Source organism: Salvia miltiorrhiza, chromosome 5 (genome assembly GCF_028751815.1).
Source record: "Salvia miltiorrhiza cultivar Shanhuang (shh) chromosome 5, IMPLAD_Smil_shh, whole genome shotgun sequence".
Taxonomy (NCBI): Eukaryota; Viridiplantae; Streptophyta; class Magnoliopsida; order Lamiales; family Lamiaceae; genus Salvia; species Salvia miltiorrhiza.
The window spans coordinates 4607011-4632104 of NC_080391.1; the positions used below are offsets into that span (position 1 = coordinate 4607011).

The 25094-nt window shown below is 38.3% G+C and overlaps 5 protein-coding genes across 6 annotated transcripts in view; all 5 read left to right on the plus strand.

Annotated features, from left to right (window-relative positions):
* Positions 1–25094, plus strand: part of LOC130985259 (uncharacterized) — a 920555-nt gene that overhangs the window by 706906 nt on the left and 188555 nt on the right. The window lies entirely within an intron of this gene.
* Positions 508–1773, plus strand: LOC131024808 (uncharacterized). The gene is made up of 3 exons (XM_057954343.1): positions 508–779; positions 1455–1533; positions 1633–1773. Exons 1-3 carry the CDS (start codon positions 508–510, stop codon positions 1771–1773), a joined length of 492 nt encoding a protein of 163 aa, XP_057810326.1.
* LOC130985331 (ER lumen protein-retaining receptor A) lies at positions 3282–5803 on the plus strand. The gene is made up of 6 exons (XM_057908263.1): positions 3282–3565; positions 4130–4395; positions 4642–4757; positions 5146–5219; positions 5298–5361; positions 5441–5803. The coding sequence occupies exons 1-6, from the start codon at positions 3475–3477 to the stop codon at positions 5475–5477; spliced, it is 648 nt and encodes a 215-aa protein (XP_057764246.1). The 5' UTR covers positions 3282–3474; the 3' UTR covers positions 5478–5803.
* On the plus strand, positions 6676–9987 carry LOC130985262 (uncharacterized). Its single transcript, XM_057908140.1, has 7 exons — positions 6676–6916; positions 7502–7876; positions 8001–8228; positions 8336–8690; positions 8778–8902; positions 9069–9204; positions 9478–9987. The coding sequence occupies exons 2-7, from the start codon at positions 7533–7535 to the stop codon at positions 9715–9717; spliced, it is 1428 nt and encodes a 475-aa protein (XP_057764123.1). The 5' UTR covers positions 6676–6916; positions 7502–7532; the 3' UTR covers positions 9718–9987.
* On the plus strand, positions 13711–16086 carry LOC130985269 (protein GRAVITROPIC IN THE LIGHT 1-like). Its single transcript, XM_057908150.1, has one exon. It carries the CDS (start codon positions 14212–14214, stop codon positions 15562–15564), a length of 1353 nt encoding a protein of 450 aa, XP_057764133.1. The 5' UTR covers positions 13711–14211; the 3' UTR covers positions 15565–16086.

A 25094-nucleotide genomic window follows, 5' to 3' on the forward strand; every position in this document is an offset into this window, starting at 1 on the left:
CGGACTTTAAAAGTCTGCAGAAATCTATAAAAATCTTGAACTAATACACCCCCCTAAATCGTGCAACAATTTCGTGACATTTATATTTTATGTATTCTTTAATTAAAATGAAAAGGATAGCAATTAAGCCCCTAACATGGACACCCTTACAACATTTAACCCCTTATACTCATATTGGATCAATCAAGCTTCTGATGTTTCAATTTCAGTGTAATTAAACCCTCTCCAAAATACCGTTAAACACCGTTAAATTTTTTTATTACATATGTGATGGGACTCACCATATTTAATATGCGAATTTCACCCTTATTGTTCTTGAAACCATAGTTGCAAAATTTTCAGCAAAACTCCATCCACTGAGAGTAAAATGAGGTATCAACATCTTTCGGTTATTTATTTTCGTTAAAAACGTGACAACAATGAAATGAGAGATGAGCCTTATGAGTGTAGCGGGGGGAATCGGAACATATGCCATTTTTTTTTTTTTTGAAAATTTCAAATTTTCAGATGAGAATCCAGCCGATCGACAGTTTGTCGAGCAACGTCGTCAAGTCGTCGGTGCTTAAGTTACGGCTTAAGCGGTTTTTTGACCGACCGTTCAACGGCGTCCTCCGGATTTCATCCGTTGAGAAGCTGGTCGCCAGAGGAGATAAAGATGGCGGTGGCGCTGCCAAATTCGAGCCGAGCTCAGTATGTTTGGATAAAATGGTTCAGAATTTCATGGAGGACAACAACGAGAAAACCTCCCTCCCTCCACTGCCGCTAGGGATGGCAATCGGGTACGACGGGTACAGATAGTGACTATCCATACCCATACCCATATCCACGAATTAAATGGATAGTGGTTTTTAACCACAAAACTATCCATGGATATCAAATGGTATCCAAACTCTCCACCCGCGGATACCCGCTACCCGTCGGGTATCCGCCACCCACTATCTGTCGGATACCCGCCACCCACTATCCATTGGATACACACGAAATAAAATTTAATTATAAATTTATAAATTCATGGGTTTGGGTTTAGGTTTAGGTTGGAGCTTTGGGAGGAAACTGCATAATTAGTTGGGCCTTAGGCTTTAGATTCTGTTTGGGTATTTTTTTTAGATATGATATGTTGGCACATATCTCAAATGTATGTTCAAAATCCATATTTTTAGGATTTTTTTGTGGCTATTTGACGGGTAATTGGCGGGTATTTTTGCGGATATTTTTCGCGGGTAAACGGGTTTCGCGGGTATGGATAGTAAGTATCCAATCCCATATCCACGAACTAAATGGATAGTGAATTGCAACCACAAAACTATCCGTGGATATCAAATGCCTCTCAAACCCACCCTAATAGGTTTGGGTTTTCGCGAGTATCCATTACCCGCCGGTAAATTGCCATCTCTAGCGGCCGCGAAGTGCGTCCGTAATCGCTGCAATTGCTTCAACGGCAACAACAACGATAGCTCCGATGACAAGCTCGATTTCTTCTCCGATTCGATTTCCGCTAATTCTTCCTTCGACGACCCCTTCGATACTCTCAGGGTATATAATTTTTCTATTCGATCTTTTTTTTTTCTGTCCATTTCTTTTCGGTTTTGCCCTATTGGTCATTAATCTAAAGTTCGCGTTTTGTTGTTGTAGAATTTGATACCGTGCGCGACTGTGTCTGAGAGAAATCTATTGGCACACACTTTGAAAATCGTCGAAAAAAACAACAGAACTTACAAAAGAAAAAGACGATTGAAGGGAAATAGCCACCGGTGGTCTAACAGTGGCGCATAGGGCGGTGAGATGGACGAAGAGGGCATTTCCGTGGTGAGCTTGGCGAAGAAGAAATGGTAAAATTTGCATATTAAATGTGGTGGGTCCCACCACATGTGTAATAAAAAAAATGAAAAGAACTAACAACCTTTAACGACGTTGGGAAGGTTTAATTGGAACGAAATTGAGAAATTGTGAGCTTAATTGATCCAATGTCGAGTATAAATTATAGGGGCTAAACGTTACAAGGGTGTCATGTTAATGACTTAATTGCTACTTTTCTCTAATCAGAATTCATGGTAATTGTAAGATATATTAGATCAACAATTTAAAAGAATATAATTTTGATCGAATATATTTTATAATAAAAATTGAGTCTATTTTAACGAGGTATGTAAAATTATCTCAAGTATCTAATTACTTTAAACTCGGAAGCTATAAAGCCTATAATCCTATCGATACAAAACCAAAGAGCAAGATCATCATAATTACTTCATATTACGATTTTAGGTAAAATGCACATTTTCTCTCTAAGCTATTAGTGGTCTCCTTTTTAATTTAAAACATATGTATACACGTTGTTCTAATCACGGTAATAAATTTATTTAGAAAATGATCATATTGTTCATATATATGCAAATATGTAAAAATAAAAGTATCAACAAATGTCCCCAAGGGGATACCAAACGGTGCGACTTCCTGTGTGTGAGCAGTGAGGTCCCGAGTTCAAACCTCACTGCTTTCCATCCCCAATTCCCCCAAATCCAAAAAAAAAAAGTATCACCAAATAAGCCTTTAATATATTTTCATATTATTGAAAATTATCGAAAAATAAGAAATAAAATAATATTTGCCATAATTTTGATATTACTATGATTTTCTTCTTTTTTGAGTATATTAGGAAAAGAAGCACAAACTTTTGTAACTTCCAGATAATGGCAAATAATATGAGAGGCGCGTTTCATAAAAGACAGTTTATTTTACGTCATTAATTTTTTTCTACTAGTTCTTTTAAATTAACTTCCAGACAATCTTTTAAATTATTTTATTAATAGTATATTTTAAATTATGTTTATTGGACAACGTTGACTAAATAGTACTATGATTTACTTATCTTTTGTTGACTATTGCATATAAACAACTAGTACTATTTTATAGCTAATTCTCCCTATTTTGTTTGGTCATTCCATCGCAATCTTCCACAAATCTCAAATCACTTTATATAATATTTTAAAGAAGTCGATTGTAATTTCCACCGACCTTATAGATACAATTAATCTGACCGAGATAGATATAATTTTACCCTTAAAAAAAAGATAGATATAATTTCCATTCTTATTCAAAAAAAGAAAAAATAATAGAAAAAGGCTCAACTTTAGTTCGAGGCATATCGGTTTCGTGGACGCTTAAATGAGTCTCCAACTGCCACATCAGCTTGCCTTTTTTTGATTTTTATTATTATTATTATTATTAGTATTATTATTATTATTATTATTATTAAACCCCACCAGAGGGCCACCACTTCTCTCTCACTTCTCGTCTCGTCTCGTCTCGTCTCCAATTTTTCAATTACGAGTATTTTTCTTTGCGTAAAAGTTTAAACTCCAAAACCTCCCTCACCTCTTCATTCTTTTCCCTTTCTGCCAAAAAACAATAAAGAAAAAAAAAACATAAAAAGGAAGAAGGAAGAAAAAAATTTCGAACTCTAAGAACTTCGCAACGATGAATGTTTTCAGATTTATTGGTGATATGACGCATTTGGTCAGCATTTTAGTGCTTCTCCTCAAAATCTATGCGACCAAATCGTGTTCAGGTTACACAAATTTCCCTCAATTTTGCCTAATTTTGCCTATTAGCTGTTTGATGCATCGTTTTACGTGTTCATTTGTTGAGGTTTTAGATTGAGCTGTAATGATGTTACTGATGAAGTTAGGTGAACTTGAATTTATGAATCTGTTGAATTTTGCAGTTCTGGTTGTATTTCCATTCGAATTTGTAGAATCTGGAGTTTCCTAGTTTAGGGTTTAATTTTGGTGGTGTACTACAGCTGTAGCACTTGCAGTTCCGGTTGTATTTCCACTCTTTAGATGTTGTAACTGAGGCAGTCATGCGAGGAGATTTCAAAGAGGGTTGTTATTGTGATCACATTTATACTTGTTGATTATCCGTAGAATTTATTGTCTTAGTCTCTGTCGGTGACATGTGGGATTTGGCAGGTCAGCCTTTGATGGCTCTGGAGAGTGGAGAGTGGAGATGATCTGTGCGCTTTGCTCATATTATCCTCTGATTATATGAAGAATTTATTTTATGTTAGGGCGTTTGTGTGTATTGTGACTACATGAGATAGTACAATTGACATTTATCACATTCTCTTCAGGGATTTCCTTAAAGACTCAGGAACTGTATGCAATTGTCTTCTTGACTCGGTACCTTGATTTGTTTACTGACTTCATCTCCGTGTATAATGCCATAATGAAAGTGGTGTTCATTGCAAGCTCTTTGGCGATTGTTTGGTATATGAGGTTTCACCCAGTAATTAGACGATCTTATGACCGGGAACTGGACACCTTTAGACACTATTTTCTGGTGGGAGCATGTTTTCTCTTGGCACTTTTTGTTAATGAGAAGTTCTCGTTTGAGGAGGTCAGTTATCACTCCACTCTGTTGAAACTCTTGTTAAGTTAATTGAAGGGTATAATTGTTTTGGCTGCAAGAGACATGTTCATTGTCAAGTATCTTTGTTTAGAAACTAATTTCTTGGCTTTTGTTTGATTTATATTTTGATTCCCCTGTTTGTTCGTTCATTCACTATCTTATTCTTATATACTACTACATATGGTATTGCCTTGTGTTTTATATATACTGCTTAACAATTTTAATGTATCTCAGGTATTTTGGGCATTTTCAATATACTTGGAAGCTGTAGCAATACTCCCACAGTTGGTTCTGTTGCAAAGAAGTGGAAATGTGGACAATCTGGCCGGACAATATGTTTTCTTCCTTGGGTAATTTGATTTTACTCTTACTTTTTAGCTCTATTTGTATATCGGCAAATATGTCAAGGTTTTTTCATCGTGCACCATTCCTTATGGGTAAAGTAATATAGGACTTGTCACTAGTCGAAATATAATCTTATGCCATCACTATGACATGAATACTTGCCTGAGAAATAAGGGTGCAGGATCATAAGTAAATTTCTAGGTGAAGAATTAGGATCACTTTTGGTTTGAATATATTTTATATTTTTGAATGTGATTTCAAGTAGTGGCATTCAGCATTCTTGAGTGTATATGCAGAAACTTGTTTGTTTTAGGTAATGTGAAACCATCACATGTATATTAAATATCTCATATCTCCCACATAGTGAGAACTGTGATATTGTAATTTTCACAGGGCCTATCGCGCATTCTACATCCTAAACTGGATCTACCGCTATTTCACTGAGGATCATTTCACTAGATGGATCGGTAAGTCATGAAGAAATTGGCTTCCTGACTTTTTTCTTGGCATTGATGTTTGATCTTGTGCCCTTTTTTCCTCCTCAGCTTGTGTCTCCGGGCTTGTCCAAACAGCTCTTTATGCAGACTTCTTCTACTATTACTTTATCAGGTGATTATGATGAGGAAATTCCTAACCAATCTATTTTGTTCTGCCCAACTCATATCTAAGATTTACTCTCCTATTACAGTTGGAAAAATAATTCAAAGCTGAAATTGCCAGCCTGAGATAAACAAGGAATTGGTACACAGATACGACATACGACGGTCTGCATTGATCTGCTCATGCCCAATTTCTACATGTAGAGCACCATACCATAATTTTAGGAGTTGATTGAAGTTTTGTCTCTTTGATGGGGGGTTCAGATCTGATTTTAGGATGACAAATTTATAATCCAAGATTACAAATGCCTTTTGACAAATGTAATGAAACAAAGAAGGAAGAAAAAAGAAAACTATGTCAATATATGTATATTAAGCAGCACATGTAAAGCCTTGAAGGAACTTTAGTTAATTTGTTTACATGCTTATAAATTCATCAGTGTTACAATGGCTAGCTTCCTGCTAATTAGACAAGAGTTTTTCCTATATAGGCTTTGCAGCCTTCCGTGCTCCTAGACAGTGCAACTTTTTGCTGGAATAAAAATCAAAGTAACATATATATCTAAAAATACAAAAACGAAAATTTTTAAAATGTAGTACTCCTTGGAGCATTTGCAGAATTGTACGGAAGACAAATAAGTAATAAGTAAATTTTAAAAAAACTAAGGTCTTAAATCTAAAAATACAAAAACTAAAAATGTGAATGTATATATTTTTGAGGCCTTGTAAATTGTAAGCAAGACAAATGAGCAAACACTGAAAAAAAATAAGACAAAACGAAGTGGATGCCTAGTGTATTCCAATACATATTAAAAAGTAATCATAAATAAATTTAACCCATTAAACTAATTATCCAACTCTATGTGATCAGTAAGGTCTAAGGTTCAAATTCCACCGCTCCCATCTTCTAAATTAAAAAATAATCATAATAAATTTAACCAATTAAACTAATTTGGACCCATATTGTGGGGCTTGGGCGACATGGACGCTTAAATATACCAAACATAGAAGTTATTTTTTTATTTTTTTTAGGCAATACCAAACATAGAAGTTGATTGAACATTAAAATGGAAAATATAATATCATCTCCAAAAAAAAAAATGAAAAATATAATAAAATTAAGATTTTAATAAAAGATATATTAACGTATAAATATATGAATTTTGAATGAATTCTAGTTTTCAGATGAACTTCAAAAAGTGTAATGTTATATTTTAAAATGAATTCTACTTTCACTTAAATCGAAATTAATGTGCCACGTATAGATAGATATACGAATTTTGTGCTTTGCCCTGGCCTTGAACGACGTCGTAGAAGGAGGAGAAACAAATGACACGTCGTAATTTAGCATCTGACGTGTTGGAAGGCTAGTGGTTGGGAGTCGTGGCACGCATAGACATGAAAAACCTGCACAAAGCACTCAAAAACCCAAGACATTGAAAACTTCTAACAGATCAACGTCGCTCGACTCGATTCAGTTAATATTGCCTTTGCTCCATTGCGCGGTTACTTGGGGTGTTCCGCCTCAAGTCTAACCACTTTCAATTCCTATCTATTGCTCGACGGTGAGTTTTTCTACATCAATTTTCCATTTTTCTGATAATTAATGTTCGATTGATTCGTTTTGTTTTGGTATTTTTGATGCATGTTATTTATGGGGTTTGAGTTGTGTTGTTGGGACTTGGAGAAATTATTGTTTTGGATCTAATCTGTTTGTGCATGATTTATGGAAATTCAAGTCTGCCCACTTTCAATTCAGATCTGTTGCTCGCTGCATCAATTGACCTTTTTCTGCCTGATTGTGGCGCATCTGGAATTGGTGTTCGATTAATCTGTTTTGTGTTTGCACATCTTTTCTTTTCATTTTTTTGGGGGAGTTTTCGGTATATGCTGTTTTATAGGGTTTTGAGTAGTGAGATGAACTTATTGTTCCGGAATTTGGAGTTTTCGAACTTGAGATTTGGTTGTTTTAGATCTAATCCGCTTGTGCCGAATTTATTAGGAACCTTATCGAGCAGAATTTATTGTTTCGATTTGACTTGCTCATTATGTTAGTTTTCAGCGACATTAATAGCTTGTGTTATAACTTGGACCTAATTGTATTGAAGATGCACGGCTCATTTAAACATGTTTGTTATGGTGTGTCGCAGGGTTTGAGAGTTTGTGTTCATCTTCCGAAAAATGGGAGGAGGATTTAGGGTGTTGCATCTTGTGAAGCCATTCCTTTCGTTTCTGCCTGAAGTTCAAAGTGCGGACAGGAAGATTCCCTTCAGAGAGAAAGTTATATACACTGTGATTTCTCTTTTCATATTCTTGGTGTGCAGCCAACTTCCTCTGTATGGCATACATTCCACTACTGGAGGTGATCCTTTCTACTGGATGCGTGCTATTCTTGCATCAAGCCGTGGAACTGTCATGGAGTTGGGTATCACACCCATTGTCACATCTGGACTGGTGATGCAACTCCTGGCTGGGTCCAAAATCATTGAAGTTGACAACAATGTCCGTGAGGACCGTGCGCTGTTGTAAGTCATCAATTTTGTGCTTTTTGCTCACTTTCTTCACATAAAGATCACTCCTTATCTTGGTAATTTATTAATCTGCATTAAAGCATCTTGTTGACTCAATTAAAATGTGTTTCGGCCTCAGAAATGGTGCTCAGAAGCTTCTCGGTATCTTGATTGCTGTCGGCGAGGCTGTTGCTTATGTTCTCTCAGGAATGTATGGAAGTGTTGGTCAGCTTGGAGTTGGGAATGCTATTCTGATTATTCTGCAACTTTGCTTTGCTGGTATAATTGTGATTTGCTTAGATGAGCTGCTTCAAAAGGGTTATGGTCTTGGTTCTGGGATTTCCTTGTTCATTGCTACCAATATCTGGTAAATAACTGAAATTTGATGAGTTTCTTAGTTCGCTGGAATTACTAGTACTAATACTTCTGCAAATTAGCTGTTGGCAATGCTAAACTTTTTACTTACATTTGTAGTGAAAATATCATCTGGAAAGCATTCAGCCCTACCACTATCAATAGTGGTAGAGGTGCTGAGTTTGAAGGTGCTGTCATTGCGTTGTTCCATTTGCTTATAACCAGAACAGACAAAGTTCGTGCACTTCGAGAGGCATTTTACCGCCAGAATCTTCCAAACGTAACCAATCTTCTTGCTACTATATTGATCTTCCTCATCGTGATATATTTCCAAGGTTTTAGAGTGGTGTTGCCCGTGAGATCTAAAAATGCCCGTGGACAACAAGGCTCTTACCCAATTAAACTATTCTATACCTCCAACATGCCCATTATTCTTCAGTCTGCCCTTGTATCCAATCTTTACTTCATTTCCCAGGTAATCCTACTTCTTGTTACTGAATTTCTATTTTTCCACATTGCCTCTCTTGAACTCATTTCATGATCTATACTGGCCTTCATGCAGTTGTTATACAAGAAATATGGTGGAAATTTCTTGGTCAACTTGTTGGGCATATGGAAGGAATCTGAGTATTCAGGCCAATCAATTCCGGTTGGCGGGCTTGCTTACTATGTTACTGCTCCGTCAAGGTAACTTTTTTAATCATCAAGACTACCTTTTCTATGGCCATCAATTTATTGAGTTTAAGGTCATATGAAGCCATAAACAGAGTTATTTTCCGTCCCACTCAATTTGTGAGATTTATTTTTATGCAAGTGCATATTAATCTTTTTATTCTCCACCATCTCTTCCCAGCTTAGCAGACGTGGCAGCAAATCCTTTCCATGCACTTTTCTACATAGTATTCATGCTGTCTGCGTGTGCCTTGTTCTCCAAGACCTGGATTGAAGTTTCCGGATCCTCTGCCAAAGATGTTGCCAAGCAGCTCAAGGCAAGATGTTTTTGTTAAATTCTGAACTCAGTAGAGATAGCATATCAGCGGTCCTCAGTGAAATGCTTCTTTTAAAGTTCAATTTTGCTTAATACTGCAATCTCAGATTTCAATTCTGTGCAATTTTTGCTCAATGATCAGTTGTCGGGTGTCATGTACTTGTTGCTTTACAGAATAAAGTTTACTACTCATTCCCATTTCATTATGGTGGGAATTCCATGAATCCCAGAAGAGGTGACTTACTGATATTATCCTGTTGCTGATATTCTGCAGGAGCAACAAATGGTTATGCCTGGACACAGGGATTCCAATTTGCAGAAGGAGTTGAACCGCTATATTCCAACCGCTGCAGCTTTTGGAGGAATGTGCATTGGTGCATTGACTGTGTTGGCAGATTTCATGGGCGCCATCGGTTCAGGGACCGGAATTCTTCTTGCAGTGACGATCATCTATCAGTATTTTGAGACCTTTGAGAAGGAGAAAGCAAGCGAGCTTGGTTTCTTCGGATTTTGATCCAAGAGGCGAGCTTTCCATACTTCTCAACCGCTACGGATAGTTTTACGTACTGCACAAAGAGCTTACAGATGACAACATATTTGAAACAAATGTGCCTAGAAACCGTACTAGTTGTTGTAGTCTTTCCTGTCCGAGGACACGAGATTTCATTGCGAAGATGCGCCTAGGTTTTTTCTACAGTTTTTGTATTAGCTTGAAACCTTCCGAGCCTTGCTAATAGTTGAGGTTCTAAGTTTATTTCAATCATCTTTCCATGTTTTTCTTAAATGCTTCTTCGCAGCTTGTTTCTTAGTAGTTGTGGTTTTTTTTTTTTTTTGTGTATTGCTGCGATCTTGATCTCTCTAATTTTGGTGATTTCACCAATTTTCTTGAACTTGCTAGTTTCCTCACAATAAAACAAAAATAATAAAAGAAAAAGAAAATGAAATACCATTAACTATAAATGTAAGTTCCATTTTATCAGTATCTAAACTGATGAGATACTTATTGTTGGTGGAAAGCATGCCGAGAAAGTAAGACGTGTGGATTCAATGGTTATTGAGTAGTCTTTGTGTGTGTGTGTGTGTGTGTGTTTAGGGATTAAACAGAAACACGATGGACCAATAGCTCTCTTTCTATTTATGATATCTTCCACTAATCGCATAAACAATCATGTCAGAAACAATCCATCTCATTATTTTCGATGTCGCCCAATCAGATTTACCCCCTTGTCAAATTTGCCCATGTTAAAAAGAAAAAGAAAAAAAGAACTTAGATAAACAGCTGAAACACCATAGTGAGTTTTCATTTTTAATCTCTTTTTCACTCCCTACTTCACTTTTCTCCATTAGAATATAAAATGAAACAAGACCCCCAAAAAAAAAAATTGAGAAAACAAAATGCATGTCTCGCTTCTCATCGCATACCATCCCACTAAAGATTGGAGTGAAGTGAGGATGTTGTGCCCTTTTCGTGTAAGCTCAAGCGTGCGTGTTAACATGATTAAGTATTATAAAAACTTCAAATGCAATTTCTAGCTACTCACTTACTAAGTAGTGTGTATCTTTAAAAAATCTGTTTTGTGTTTAATCATAGCTTCATCAAAATTAAAACCATTTATGCAATTATTTGCATATATACTTGGTTTGTGTGTATATAGACTATTGCTTGACGTGAAATCAAAATGACCAACCATGGGTGTAGAAGAAGCCGGGTATATATTATGATGATTATTATGATTATGATTGCAAATGTTGGCAGTAGACTTGATTCTCAAGTTAAGTAGATGTAATTGTAATCAGTCTTATTAATTTGTAACATGGTAGGCCCCTTTGACTTGGATTAATCAAGCATGTACAAATGATTACCCACAATAATTAATCTACAATTAGAATTTTCAGCTACTACTATTTATGATATACGAATAACTTAGATGTGGAAATTGTTTTAACAAGTTGTGAAAATGCCAAGAAGTATTAATGGAACTTATAAATTTATAATTAAAGAAAATGGGTTGGGGGTGTCAATAGCTATTTGCCTATTCATTTTAGTTAGCAAATCCGAATGACGCGAATCATTTTATAACTATACAAAAAATGGAGCAAATAAAGTATTGAAAGAATTTAAATTTATTAATTTCAATTAAATTGGCAACGAAATGTATCTCCCGAAAGCATATTGATTTGGAGTAATGATGAAGGAGCGTTGAGTCTTAATTTATACAAAAGGAAGATAAAACAATGATGCGTATTCATTGGTTCATAAGCCATGCCATGCCACACAATTTTAATACCTTTTTTTTCAATTACAAAACTATCACTACTTTTAGTAACATTATCAAACATAATTTGTTTATTAATTTATTACTGCCTTCTTTTCTATTTCATTTGACTTATGATCATTGATGTATTTACGTTTCAAATAATCATTCTACACTATATTAAACATGATCACACGCGCTTTAATGTTATAATAATCTTATCAATATCATCTATAATAACTGGGCCGAAAAAAAGAATAAATAGAATCGATTTGGATGGAAGAAGTATTTAAAAAGCACAAATTCAACAACGATTATTATAGATAATAATATAAGTATTTTATTTAACCAGGATCGCTATGTTATATGTAAACTTGAAGTGAAATTCCGTTAATCCCGTATGTAAGTATTATAGTAAGAGTGCATATTTAGTTTAATTTATTTTATTTAACCAGAATCGTCATGTCGTTATAAGTAAATTTGAAGTAAAATTTGGTGAAAGTGTCTGTTTCATTTCATGTTTATTTCTATGTTGTTATCTCTTTGGGATTTGAACCTTAAAACTAGCTAGACCCTTTAGCAATAAAGTGGGGCCTTCAAATCCAAAGTAAATAAAACCCAAAAAAGTGCTTCAAGTGTAATCTAAGGATGCGGACAGGAAAGATCGCAATTAATTAATTAATGTAATAACACTAAAATTCAAAAATAAAATAAAATTGGGACATGACCATATTTTCTCTTTTTAGCATCAATCACTTTATCTATATAATTTTACGATCAATTCAATCACAATTACTAATTTTCGCTTTACATATACTATCTGTTAATTTTTTTTTTAAATTCGTGTCATCTCCGAGTGATACTTTTTTATGGTAAGGATGTAGTATAATATTCTTGCTACTACTATTGTTCTTTTCTTTGTGTAGTTTATGAACTACCTCGAAGAAGTAAATTTGAATATGCATAAATCTTGAAACATGGTTCCGATAATTGAATCCACCTTTTTATTTAAATTATTTATTTAACATCCTTAATTTCCTTTGGTTTTCTTCGAGCCAAACAAATTGGACTGCTCAAGATTTGAGGAGATCCAACGACAACTATATATATATAAAAAATGGAAGCTTTTTGCCATGAAACCTGTCCTCGAATGTCTGTAGCTTTCTTCTGAAAAAGAAATGATAATAATAAGAAATGGGCCATTTTTTCTGACCAAAAAGAAAAAGGTGTGTATACACTACGTGATGCATCGCTTTCATTCATTGTCACTTGTATAAATACGTGCATGAACACTACAATTACTATTGGATCTTGTTTCTGTATTTTTTTCATTCTGTTTTTGTTCTTTTTTCCTCAAATAATTATTGTTTAATTAATTTGTGCTCGATCTTAATTTCCTCATATCGCAGAAATTATCACTAGCTACAGATTTTTTGCTATACTTGGTTCTAGATGTGAACTGATGTCTCCAACCAGTGCTTCTTTTCTGCACTATTATAAATCGTAGATTTTATTTTTCATCTAATTACAATAAATTTTACTTATTAATCAAGAATCAACTAAGTAAAAGAGTATCATTTCTTTATACTATTTATGTAATTTATCAAAAAAATAAATATATATGCACTATTCGAATGCTAAAATTATTGTATACTAGTGCACAACATTGAAGATGCCCTTAATAGGTACATATTTAAGCGAGAAAGAGTTGCTATTTTATTTTAAATAAAACAAGAACGTATTTTTACTATAGGTGTCGAATCACGAATTGGATGATTATTTTTCAATATAAAGTTTTGTAAGAACTACTACAGTTACTACAAAATATTACTCCAAGTTAGTGGATGTGTTAAGATCTTACTAATTTGATAGTCAAACTCATCAATTCGTACATAAAATAAAACTAATGCTTACAAGGTGCAATTTTAAACTTTATCTTGAAAAGGAAAAAGGAAAAATATGCTACAAAATATTTGGCGAAAATATGCACCTACTTTTAAATGAATATTTTCATTTTGGGTGGAGAGAAACAGTAGTACTATGATAATAATGGTGATAGATGGCATTATATTTGTGGAATCGACAAATAAAATATCGTTGTTGCCAGTTAGCAATAGAATGACAGGTACATGGATTCCTAAACTTTCTTTGAATTATATGGTCCCTTTTAATGTCAAGATTGCTGTGAGCTATCTTCCACTCCCATTCTTTCCCAATAATTATCGACATCTCATCTCTCCTATTATGCCAAAACTAATTGATCGAGTTCCTATATAACGTTTTCTTAAGCCACAATCTTGTTTTATTTAATTATGTTCTATATTTATTATGGCCCATCACTGTAATTTAATTCAAACCCCATTATTCACTAAAATAAATCCCACCTAATTATAATTACTAAAATTTGTATCATATTTTCCTAGGACTATTTTTGTTGAATAGGTAAATTATATCTTAATACATGATATTAAAATAAATAAATCTCCCCATCCCCATTCGAAAAGAAATGATATAAAAATTCGAGGTGAAACAAAAAACACAAGAATGGTATTGGTAATAATAATGTCTTGTTATGCGCGCATGCAATGCACATATCCTTAATTTATTTCCCGCCATTTGCATCTAATTCCACTCAAATGAAACCAACCAATTCTCTCTCTCTCTCTCTCGCTCTCTCTCTCTCTCTCGCTTTATTTCCTTCTTTTCCCCAAATGAAACCCAATCCATGAATTGATCTCTCAGAAGCTCCTCTAATGGAACCAGCAGCCCGGCCCCGCAGCAGAATCGCCAAAACATTTTCAAGAGTCATCAGCCTCAAATCCGGCTCAAGACACCGCTCCAACCCAGGATTCTGCCTCTTGATCCCTCAAGACAAGCTCCGATGCTGCGAGTCGCATCAATTCGAGGCCGAGGATGCCGACGAAGCCAAGGAGGACTGCAGGAACCGCGCCGCCATGGAAGCCTTCGTCGCCAAGCTCTTCGCCACCATCTCCACCGCTAAGGCCGCCTACGCCGAGCTCCAAATGGCCCAGTTCCCCTACAACGGCGACGCCATCCAGTGCGCCGATCAATCCGTCGTCGACCAGCTCAAGGCGCTCTCCGAGCTCAAATACGCTTACTTGAAGAAACAGATCGATTCGTCGCCGCCGCACGTCACGCTCATGCTGGCGGAGATCCAGGAGCAGCAGTCGCTCATGAAGACCTACGAGATCACCATGAAGAAAATGCGGGCCGAGATCGACGCCAAGGAGGCCCGAATCGCCTCGCTGCAGCAGCAGCTGCGAGAATCCGTCGACAGCAACAAGTCGCTCGAGAAGAAGATGAATGCCAGCGGATCTTTCTCGATTCTCGACGGCGTTAGATTCTCCGACGTCAGCCCCAAAGACTTCATACTGGTTTTGCACTACTCGTTGAGATCGGTTCGCGCCTTCGTCAAGCTCCTGATTCGGGAGATGGAGTCTGCGAATTGGGATATCGACGCCGCCGCGAACGCGATCCACCACGACGTCGTTTTCGGGAAGAGGGACCATAAAGCCTTCGCGTTCGAATCGTTTGTTTGCAGAGAGATTCTCTCCGGTTTCAACGATCCCGCCTTCGCCGTCCAAGGCGGCGATCAGTCCGCTCCCGGGGAGACACGTCAGCGCCGCGCCTTCTTCTTCGATCAATTTAGGGTTTTGCGGTCGGCGAGTGCGATCCATTTCGTGAAACAGAGCCCTAATTCGTTGTTCGGGAAATTCCTGAAATCCAAGTACCTTCAATTGGTGCACCCGAAGATGGAGTTCTCGTTCTCCGGCAATCTGAACCAGAGAAAAATGGTGAATTCCGGCGAGTTCCCGGAAACGGAATTCTTCAAGGCGTTTGCTGAGATGGGGAGGAGGGTTTGGCTGCTGCATAGCTTGTCGTTCTCGTTTGACCGCGAGGTCAGCGCGTTTCAGGTGAATCGCAATTCCAAGTTTTCCGAAGTGTACATGGAGAGCGTGACGGATGAGGTTTTCGCCGCCGCGGACGGCGCGGTCAGGGTGGCTTTCACGGTGGTTCCTGGCTTCAAGGTCGGGCAGACGGTGGTGCAGAGCCAGGTGTATCTGTTCCCGCCGGCAAAAAGTTAGTTTCGGGCACGCGCCGCCGTGAAGGGATAGTGGGGTCTCAAAATCTTGAAATTGGATCCTCTCTGCACCATTCGGATTTTGTCTTTTCAGGATAACGACGTGACAGTAAATGGTTTTAGGAGGATCCCTTTTCAAGAACCAAATAAAGGGGCGGAGCGGCCCAGTTGCGGCGGCGCGTGGGAGTAGAGAGACAGCATTAAAGCGAGGGCCCGCAGATGGAGTGGCTCTTGGAGCGTAGCAAATGGCGGGAAGGGGGGCGGTGGAGACGGTGGGGGCGGCGGGAGGCTAGCTTCGGTTTTGGTGCACAAAAAGTAGAGAATAGGGGCCCTCCGGTTCGGCCGGATGATTATATTTTGGTAGTGCTCACCGGTTTTTCATTATTGTTTTTGTTCTTTTATCATGTAAAATCAAAGGAAAAGACAGATCACAGGTGTATGGAATAATTAATCTGTTGTATATAACTATTCAAACTATAGACAGTTTACATAATTAGATAGAACATCATTATGGAGTATTTCTCAATTACGTATTCTCTATCTTTCCTTTTGTTGGAAATTGGTTGTGAGTAACCAATGTTTGATAATTTTCGAGTACCGAAAATATTTAATTTAGCATAATTAAATGGGACAGGATCGATCTACGTTCCGAGTAGATGATCGTAGTATATTTATTTACTCAAAACCGATTTCCGGTGAGTGAGAAATAATTGTTTAAAGTTGGGTACTTGAAACATGGAGTTGTGGGAAAAGATAAGCATTAAATAAGATTTAATACTTATCCCACATCGGAATGTGGATCACATTTATTACAGTATAAAAGCTATTACATCACAGGATGTAATAAAACTGTGTGCACACGTGACGGGTTGCACAGCCCACACGCGCGCGCCGCCCGCCCGGCCCGGCCCCGGCCCCGTCGCCCGGCCCCGGTTCCGGCCCGTCCCGTCCCCGTCACCCGACGCGCGGCCGTGGACTTGGATCTTGGCAATTGGTCTTTGGGTGGTCTTTGGGCTGGCCTTTGGGCCTACCCTAGGCCCACATCGATCCTTATCTTTTTGGACCAACGAAAACTTGGTTCGAAGGGGACGAGGCCCAACTCGGTTGGGCCTACGCGCATGCACACGAAGCCCACTCGGGCGTGGCCCGGGAGGACCCTTGGTCTCCCAGGAAGCTTCCACATAATTGCAGGGCTGTTACACATCTGTAACCGCCGTCGGAGGATTCATGGCAGGATTCAAACAGCAGGGCTGTTACGTCCGTTACTGCTGTAACCCCCGACACCTTATGAATACCATCAATGGTATTAATCCCCCTATTGATGTGGACTGTGCCTATATATAGGACAGCCTCCATGCATCATAGCACATACCTGAAAACAAGCATTACACTCTCACTCTGCATCGTAAAGTTCTGTTCTCGCCTCGTTCCAGTTCGCCGGAGCTCGTTGGTGTGCGGTGCTGCTACCTACGAGACGAAGCTGTTTCATCTTTGGGGACGACACGCCAAACCGAGAGCACTACCGGGGCGTATCTCGTCTTGCGGACAGAGGACCCTCCTCGACTCGGCTGCCTTTCCTGGTTTATTAGATTGTAATTTTCAATACAGTTTTTTCCCCTTGTATTCTCATCTCCTACATTTCTGTGTTACATTGTACTACGCCCGCAAGCTTATATTCCAACAATCGCAAGACGAGATAAGCTTGCAACGTGGGAGTTTTGAACTTGTAAACTGAACTTAAAAACTTTCGAAACCTAATACCTTTGCTGGAGATGTCGACCGGTCCTGCGAACTCCACCGAGGCTTCCAACGCCGTTGCCGCTGCCAACGCTGCTGCCTCTGCCGCCGCTGCTGCCGCCACCTCCGCCGTGGCCGCATCAACCGTGGCACCCGCCACCTCTGTCGCTGCTGCATCCATCTTTAGTGGTGGATATTTTGGTGGTCCAACACCGCTACCTTTCTTGTTTGGTGCTAACCAAACGACTCTTGGAGGAGTTAGTTCCGTGCAAGGAACGGTTGGCCAAACCTCGTTTGGATCAACGGTTGGTCCCACTTCGAGTGGTTCCGTGGGGTCCACTTTTGGACGAACGGTTGGGGCCTTCGGGACCAACGTGGTGAGCTATGGCAACATAGCGGGTTCGGTGCCAATGCAGCCCCCGAGGGCAAATGCAACAGCCGAAAAGCCACCTAAGTTTGGTGGGTCACACTTCAAAATGTGGCAGCACAAGATGATGTTCTACATCACGACTTTGGGCTTGGTCGATTTCCTATGGGAAGACGAGCCACCTGCGCCGGCGGATAACGAGACCAGTTTCTGGGTGCATACCGCGTATGATGATTGGCGCTATGGCGACTATCTTTGTAAACATTTTATTTTAGAAGGTTTAGAAGATAGTTTATACAATGTATACGCCAATGTAAAGACCTCCAAACCACTTTGGCAGGCACTAGAGAACAAGTATCGTAATGATGATGTAATAGCTAAGTTCTTAGACTTTAAGATGATCGATGGTAGATCGATCATGGATCAAGTGCAAGAATTCCAACTTATCTTGCATGAGTTGGAATCCGAAGGGATGAAAATGCCCGAAGCTTTCATCACTGCGGCGGTCATTGAGATGCTACCGCCAAGCTGGATTGACTTCAAGAGCTACCTTATGCAAAACAAAGAGGAGATGACTCTTGAAGATCTCATGGTCAAGCTGCGCCTAGAATTTGATGTGAGGGAATGTATGACCAAGGTCAAAAACTCACCTCAAATCAAAGGCAACTTGTTGGAGAAAGACGGTCCCTCCAACAACAAGCGTGCTCGCCCAAATGCCAAGGACAAGGGCAAAGCAAAAATGAAGGATTGCTACAACTGTGGCAAACCGGGTCACTTGGCAAAAGACTGCTACAAGCTCAAAAAGAAGAAGGCGAGACGTGATATCATTGTCATTGAGTAGAAGTTGATCAAGGCAACTTGGTAGCTTAGACTAGAGCTTGAGTCCAAGTTGTTAAAATCATTGTTTAGATAGCACTTTGGTGGAGCATAGCCAATGAGCTTATCTAACTCAATAATAATAAGAATGAGTTTATTTCTTATCTATTTGAGTGTTGTGATTTATAGCATTGTAGACATGTTAATCTAAATGCGATAAAAAGATTAGTAAATATGGATTTACTAAAAATAAACGAGTTTAACACTCAAAGCAAATGTCAAATTTGTGTTGAAGCAAAAATGACGAAGTCTCCGTCTCACTCCGTGGAAAGGAGCACTAAACCTTTAGAACTAATCCACACCGACGTGTGTGATCTAAAGTTTGTGCAAACTCGAGGTGGTAAGAAGTACTTTATCACTTTTATTGATGACTGCACAAGGTATTGCTATCTTTATCTTCTAAGAAGTAAAGATGAGGCTATTGAAGCTTTCAAGAACTTCAAAACAGAAGCCGAGAATCAACTTGGTAGTCGAATTAAGATGGTTCGAAGTGATAGAGGGGGAGGATATGTTGCTCCGTTTGAGGAATTATGCAACGCTAGTGGTATAATACATCAAACAACTGCTCCATATTCACCTCAATCTAATGGTGTTGCTGAACGCAAGAATCGAACTCTTAAGGAGATGATGAATGCCATGTTGATTAGTTCTGGGTTACCCCAGAACATGTGGGGGGAGGCTGTTCTATCAGCCAACTATATCCTCAATAAAATACCGCTCAAGGGGAGGGACGTCACTCCCTATGAGTTGTGGAAAGGCAGAAAGCCCTCATACAAATACCTTAAAGTGTGGGGGTGTTTAGCCAAGGTACAAGTGCCTCCACCCAAACAAGTCACAATCGGTCCTAAAACAATTGATTGTATCTTTATTGGGTATGCACTAAACAGCAATGCACATCGTTTTTTGGTTCACAAGTCAGACATTCCAACAATGACTGTAGGAATGACGATGGAATCAAATAACGCTGTTTATTTTGAGAATATCTTTCCTTGTAAAGACAATGGAAAAGAAGAAGCTAGTACAAGCAACGATACTAGACAAGAAGCTACTAGTTCTGAACCTGTTGAGACAGTGCCCGAATCGCGAAAGCTACCAGGCCCTGACCTTGAAGTGTCAGAACCAAGACGTAGTAAACGAGGCAGGATTGCCAAGGACTTTGGTCCAGAATATATCGCCTTCATACTAGATGAAGAACCTTCATCTATCAAAGTGGCGTTCTCTAGACCAGACGGACTACTCTGGAGGGAAGCAGTCCAGAGTGAAATTGATTCAATCATGCAAAACCACACTTGGGTGTTGGTTGATTTACCCGAAGGTTGTAAACCCTTAGGATGTAAATGGATCCTAAAAAGGAAATATAAAGCTGATGGATCAATAGACAAGTATAAAGCGCGCTTAGTCGTTAAAGGATTTAAGCAGCGTGAGGGGTACGATTTTTTCGATACCTATTCACCAGTGACGAGGATTACATCTATTCGAGTGCTTCTCGCGATTGCAGCTCTGCACAATCTTGAGATTCATCAAATGGATGTTAAAACTGCGTTCTTAAACGGTGATCTAGAAGAAGAAGTCTATATGGAACAACCTGAAGGGTTTGTAGTACCTGGACAAGAGAAAAAGGTATGCAAGCTAGTAAAGTCTCTCTATGGACTAAAACAAGCGCCGCTGCAATGGCACTTGAAATTTGACAATGTCATGTTGTCAAATGGCTTCAAAATCAACGAATGTGACAAATGTGTCTACATCAAGAGCACTAGTAATGGGTACGTTATGGTGTGTCTCTATGTAGACGACATGTTGATTATGAGAAGCAACAATCGTATCATTGTTGATACAAAGAACATGTTAAAAAGGAATTTTGACATGAAAGACATGAGGTTAGCTGACGTGATCCTTGGAATGAAAATTCTCAGGACCACCGATGGAATAACTTTGACACAATCTCATTACATTGAGAAAGTGCTCAAAAGGTTCAATGCGTTTGACAAATCGCCTGTAAAAACCCTATTAGAACTCAACGTTCACATGAAGAAGAACATGGGTGAACCTGTTGCACAGGAAGAATATGCAAGGATCATTGGGTGCCTTATGTATATTACAAATTGCACTCGACCTGATCTTGCATGCCCAGTGAACAAATTGAGTCGCTATACAAGCAATCCAAGTAAAGAACATTGGAAAGCACTTGAGAGAGTTTTGAGATACTTAAAGTATACTCTAAACTTTGGAATACACTACACGAGATACCCCCCGGTACTTGAAGGGTACTGTGATGCTAACTGGATATCCGACGCGAAAGACTCGTTATCAATGAGTGGTTACGTGTTCACTATAGGGGGAGGAGCAATCTCGTGGAGGTCTACAAAACAGACATGTATTGCTAGATCCACCATGGAATCAGAATTCATCGCTTTAGACAAAGCAGGTGAAGAAGCCGAATGGCTACAAAATTTTTTGGAAGATATTCCATGTTGGTCAAAACCCGTGCCGCCCGTCATGATAAACTGCGACAACCAAGCAGCTATTGGGAGGGCGAAAAGTGGGTTGTACAACGGTAAGTCTCGACACATACGTCGACGACATAATACCGTAAGACATTTGATCGAAAGTGGAGTTATCTCAATTGACTATATAAAGTCAATAGATAATCTGGCCGATCCGCTTACTAAAGCTTTGAATCGAGATCAAATGTATAAATTGCTAGAGGGAATGGGTGTAAAATCCACAAAATAAGGATGATTATAGTGGTAACCCAACCATGATGACTGGAGATCCCAAGAACGTGGTTCAATGGGAAAACTAAGCTATAAGATTCCAAGTAGAACACTCATCTACTTGCATTCCCTAGAGAGCAACTGAGTGTTGAAGCCTGCTTAGTGGTAAGGTTAAGTCATTGACTTTTAATGATTCCTAAACACCTCGGGGAGGTTGAGTATAGCAGGATACTCGGGAAAGAATCACCTATATAAGTGAGATGTGGGGGCCGCATCGACCTAACACTTATGAATCCAAAGAGCTGTCCAAGGCCACAAAGGACAAAAACGTGAGAACGAAATGAGGTTGAGGCGTTAGTGTGTTAATACTGTTGTCTCGATATACACGAAGGAGAAATGGTTCAAAGACATCAAGTTCTACCAATTCACCAGTATATCCGATAGTATTAACTAAGGATGGTTCAAGGCCGCAAACCACCTATTCTAATGCACTAAGGTCTCTTGAGAACAGAGCTTGTGTCTGCACTTGCATTTGGCTATTTCCACTCATGTGGGGGATTGTTGGAAATTGGTTGTGAGTAACCAATGTTTGATAATTTTCGAGTACCGAAAACATTTAATTTAGCATAATTAAATGGGACAGGATCGATCTACGTTCCGAGTAGATGATCGTAGTATATTTATTTACTCAAAACCGATTTCCGGTGAGTGAGAAATAATTGTTTAAAGTTGGGTACTTGAAACATGGAGTTGTGGGAAAAGATAAGCATTAAATAAGATTTAATACTTATCCCACATCGGAATGTGGATCACATTTATTACAGTATAAAAGCTATTACATCACAGGATGTAATAAAACTGTGTGCACACGTGACGGGTTGCACAGCCCACACGCGCGCGCCGCCCGCCCGGCCCGGCCCCGGCCCCGTCGCCCGGCCCCGGTTCCGGCCCGTCCCGTCCCCGTCACCCGACGCGCGGCCGTGGACTTGGATCTTGGCAATTGGTCTTTGGGTGGTCTTTGGGCTGGCCTTTGGGCCTACCCTAGGCCCACATCGATCCTTATCTTTTTGGACCAACGAAAACTTGGTTCGAAGGGGACGAGGCCCAACTCGGTTGGGCCTACGCGCATGCACACGAAGCCCACTCGGGCGTGGCCCGGGAGGACCCTTGGTCTCCCAGGAAGCTTCCACATAATTGCAGGGCTGTTACACATCTGTAACCGCCGTCGGAGGATTCATGGCAGGATTCAAACAGCAGGGCTGTTACGTCCGTTACTGCTGTAACCCCCGACACCTTATGAATACCATCAATGGTATTAATCCCCTTATTGATGTGGACTGTGCCTATATATAGGACAGCCTCCATGCATCATAGCACATACCTGAAAACAAGCATTACATTCTCACTCTGCATCGTAAAGTTCTGTTCTCGCCTCGTTCCAGTTCGCCGGAGCTCGTTGGTGTGCGGTGCTGCTACCTACGAGACGAAGCTGTTTCATCTTTGGGGACGACACGCCAAACCGAGAGCACTACCGGGGCGTATCTCGTCTTGCGGACAGAGGACCCTCCTCGACTCGGCTGCCTTTCCTGGTTTATTAGATTGTAATTTTCAATACAGTTTTTTCCCCTTGTATTCTCATCTCCTATATTTCTGTGTTACATTGTACTACGCCCGCAAGCTTATATTCCAACACCTTTTTGGTTTTACCTCTTTGCATTTACATAATAATTTGAATTGATTTATATTCAAAATATTACAATTTGGGTCAGAATACGAATGCATATTAAGGTGCGGGTCAAAATCTAAGTGCGAGTGCAGCTCAATTACACAATACATCCGATTGTATCCAAGATCACCTTATGAATTTATGTGTATAGTCCTTATTTTTTTCTTAATGAGGGATATAAGGGAATTAGAGGGAAGAATGAATTAGGGATTGAAAGATCCGATTATTTTCCTTTATGGAATATTTATTTCTTGTTTCTTGGAAATGTACTTAATTTGCCATATATGCCTGACATTTTTTTAATTTGATTTTATTTTTGTCATTTTTTGGTATTTTTTTCTTCTTTACAAAAGAGGCATATGATATGAGTGGTTTTAGAAAGGAGACGGGTAGGGTAAATTATAAAATTCTAGAAGAAAATTGAAGTACATCGAGCAAAAGCTAATAGTGAAAGGGAGAAAAAAAGATGAAGAAAGTGATGAAATTAAAGATAATCTCACATAGTCGCTTTACACCTTCAAATACAAGAACCAACTTTTTCCAAATAAAGATAAATATGTTTTTTATGTCGAAAAAATTTGAGGCACTAAAAAAATTCATTTTTTTTAAAGAAAGTTCAAAATTTCATCGACAACATGTGAATTATATTTTGTGTGGATGTTGAATTTTATTTGTTTGTAATAGCATAATTATTATTTGATTAATTCAAATATAATCACTATAGATGATGTATCTTGTATCTCTTAAAAAAAGATAAATATTCTTTTATATACTTGAAACCCATAGCTACGGTATTGACTGATTGATTTTTCCCTGTACATCGATATACGTAAAAATTGATCAAATTCGAAAATATAATTTGTGAGGCTCGAATTCAGCCAATAAGCCAATTTATAATTTTATTTTTTGGTAAACAATTTATAACTTTGTGAAGTAGTACTGATTTGGACTTCATTTGTTCTCAGCGAATTTGGACCAGAAAGAAAGCGTCCAAATAAAGGCCTAATGCTATTCCAATTAAAGGCCCAATTTGGGAATGGAACAGTTGGAGTATTTCACTATCTATTAGCCCAACTCGTTCACTTTTTCCCTCTCGACAAAATTGAGAAATCTTCTTTAGACAAAAAACGTATAATACAAATTTAATCATTTCCCACCTTTGACTTCATCGGAGTATACATAATTATTATGTAAAGTCTATTAAGTTTAATTTTTTCTAAAAAAAGATTGTAACGTTTTTTGGTACACTTGCAACTTTTTATAATTGCACTGTCCTCAATTTTCTTTCTAAAAAAAAGGTAAATAATAGGGATAAGTAGTAGTATTAAATAATTAATTACATAAAAAAACATTTCTAGTTCGAAAAATAAATACCTTCTATATGTAGAGCTAGTCCACTGCATACTTCAATAGAATTGATAACTTTTGAGTTAATTTGTCACACGAAATAGAATTCTGTAGACATGAAGCAATCATATTAATAGGGTTGCTTCACGCGAAAGCCATAAAAATAGTATACAAAACCTTTACTAGGGAAAAAAGCATTATAGGATATGAAATTTGAGTGATGGGAGTCAACAAATTTAGTCAATTTCTCCAACTGCCCTAAAACCTTTCCCTTCACTGTTTGGTCAAATAGAGAATTTTCTTTTATCAGTTTCCAAGCAACATCACTTGGTATACTATATTTTTTTCCAAATGCCGCCATAAAAAATCATTGTTTAAAAATGAGAGTTTAAAGTTGTTAAGTTTCTTTATGTTGAATATGGATGGAAGGATTGCGATTTTGAGGGTAAATCTGAGAAATATATTAAACATATGATATTTTTACATTAGTCTGATCAATTCCACCGTCATGATTACAGTAGTTTAGTTTAAGAACTTAAAATTAATTTTTTCATAATTATATAATATTAAGTGAGCTTAGGAATTTAAAATTTATTGTAATATGATTTATTTATTTATTGTAATATGATTAAAGAGTTATTGGTTCATTGGTTCCTACAGACCCTATAATCAGTACCATACTTAGAAATGATGTGATTAATAAATCATGATAAATAATATAGAAAATGTGAGCTTAGTTCTCTATATAGCTTAAATAAATAATATGA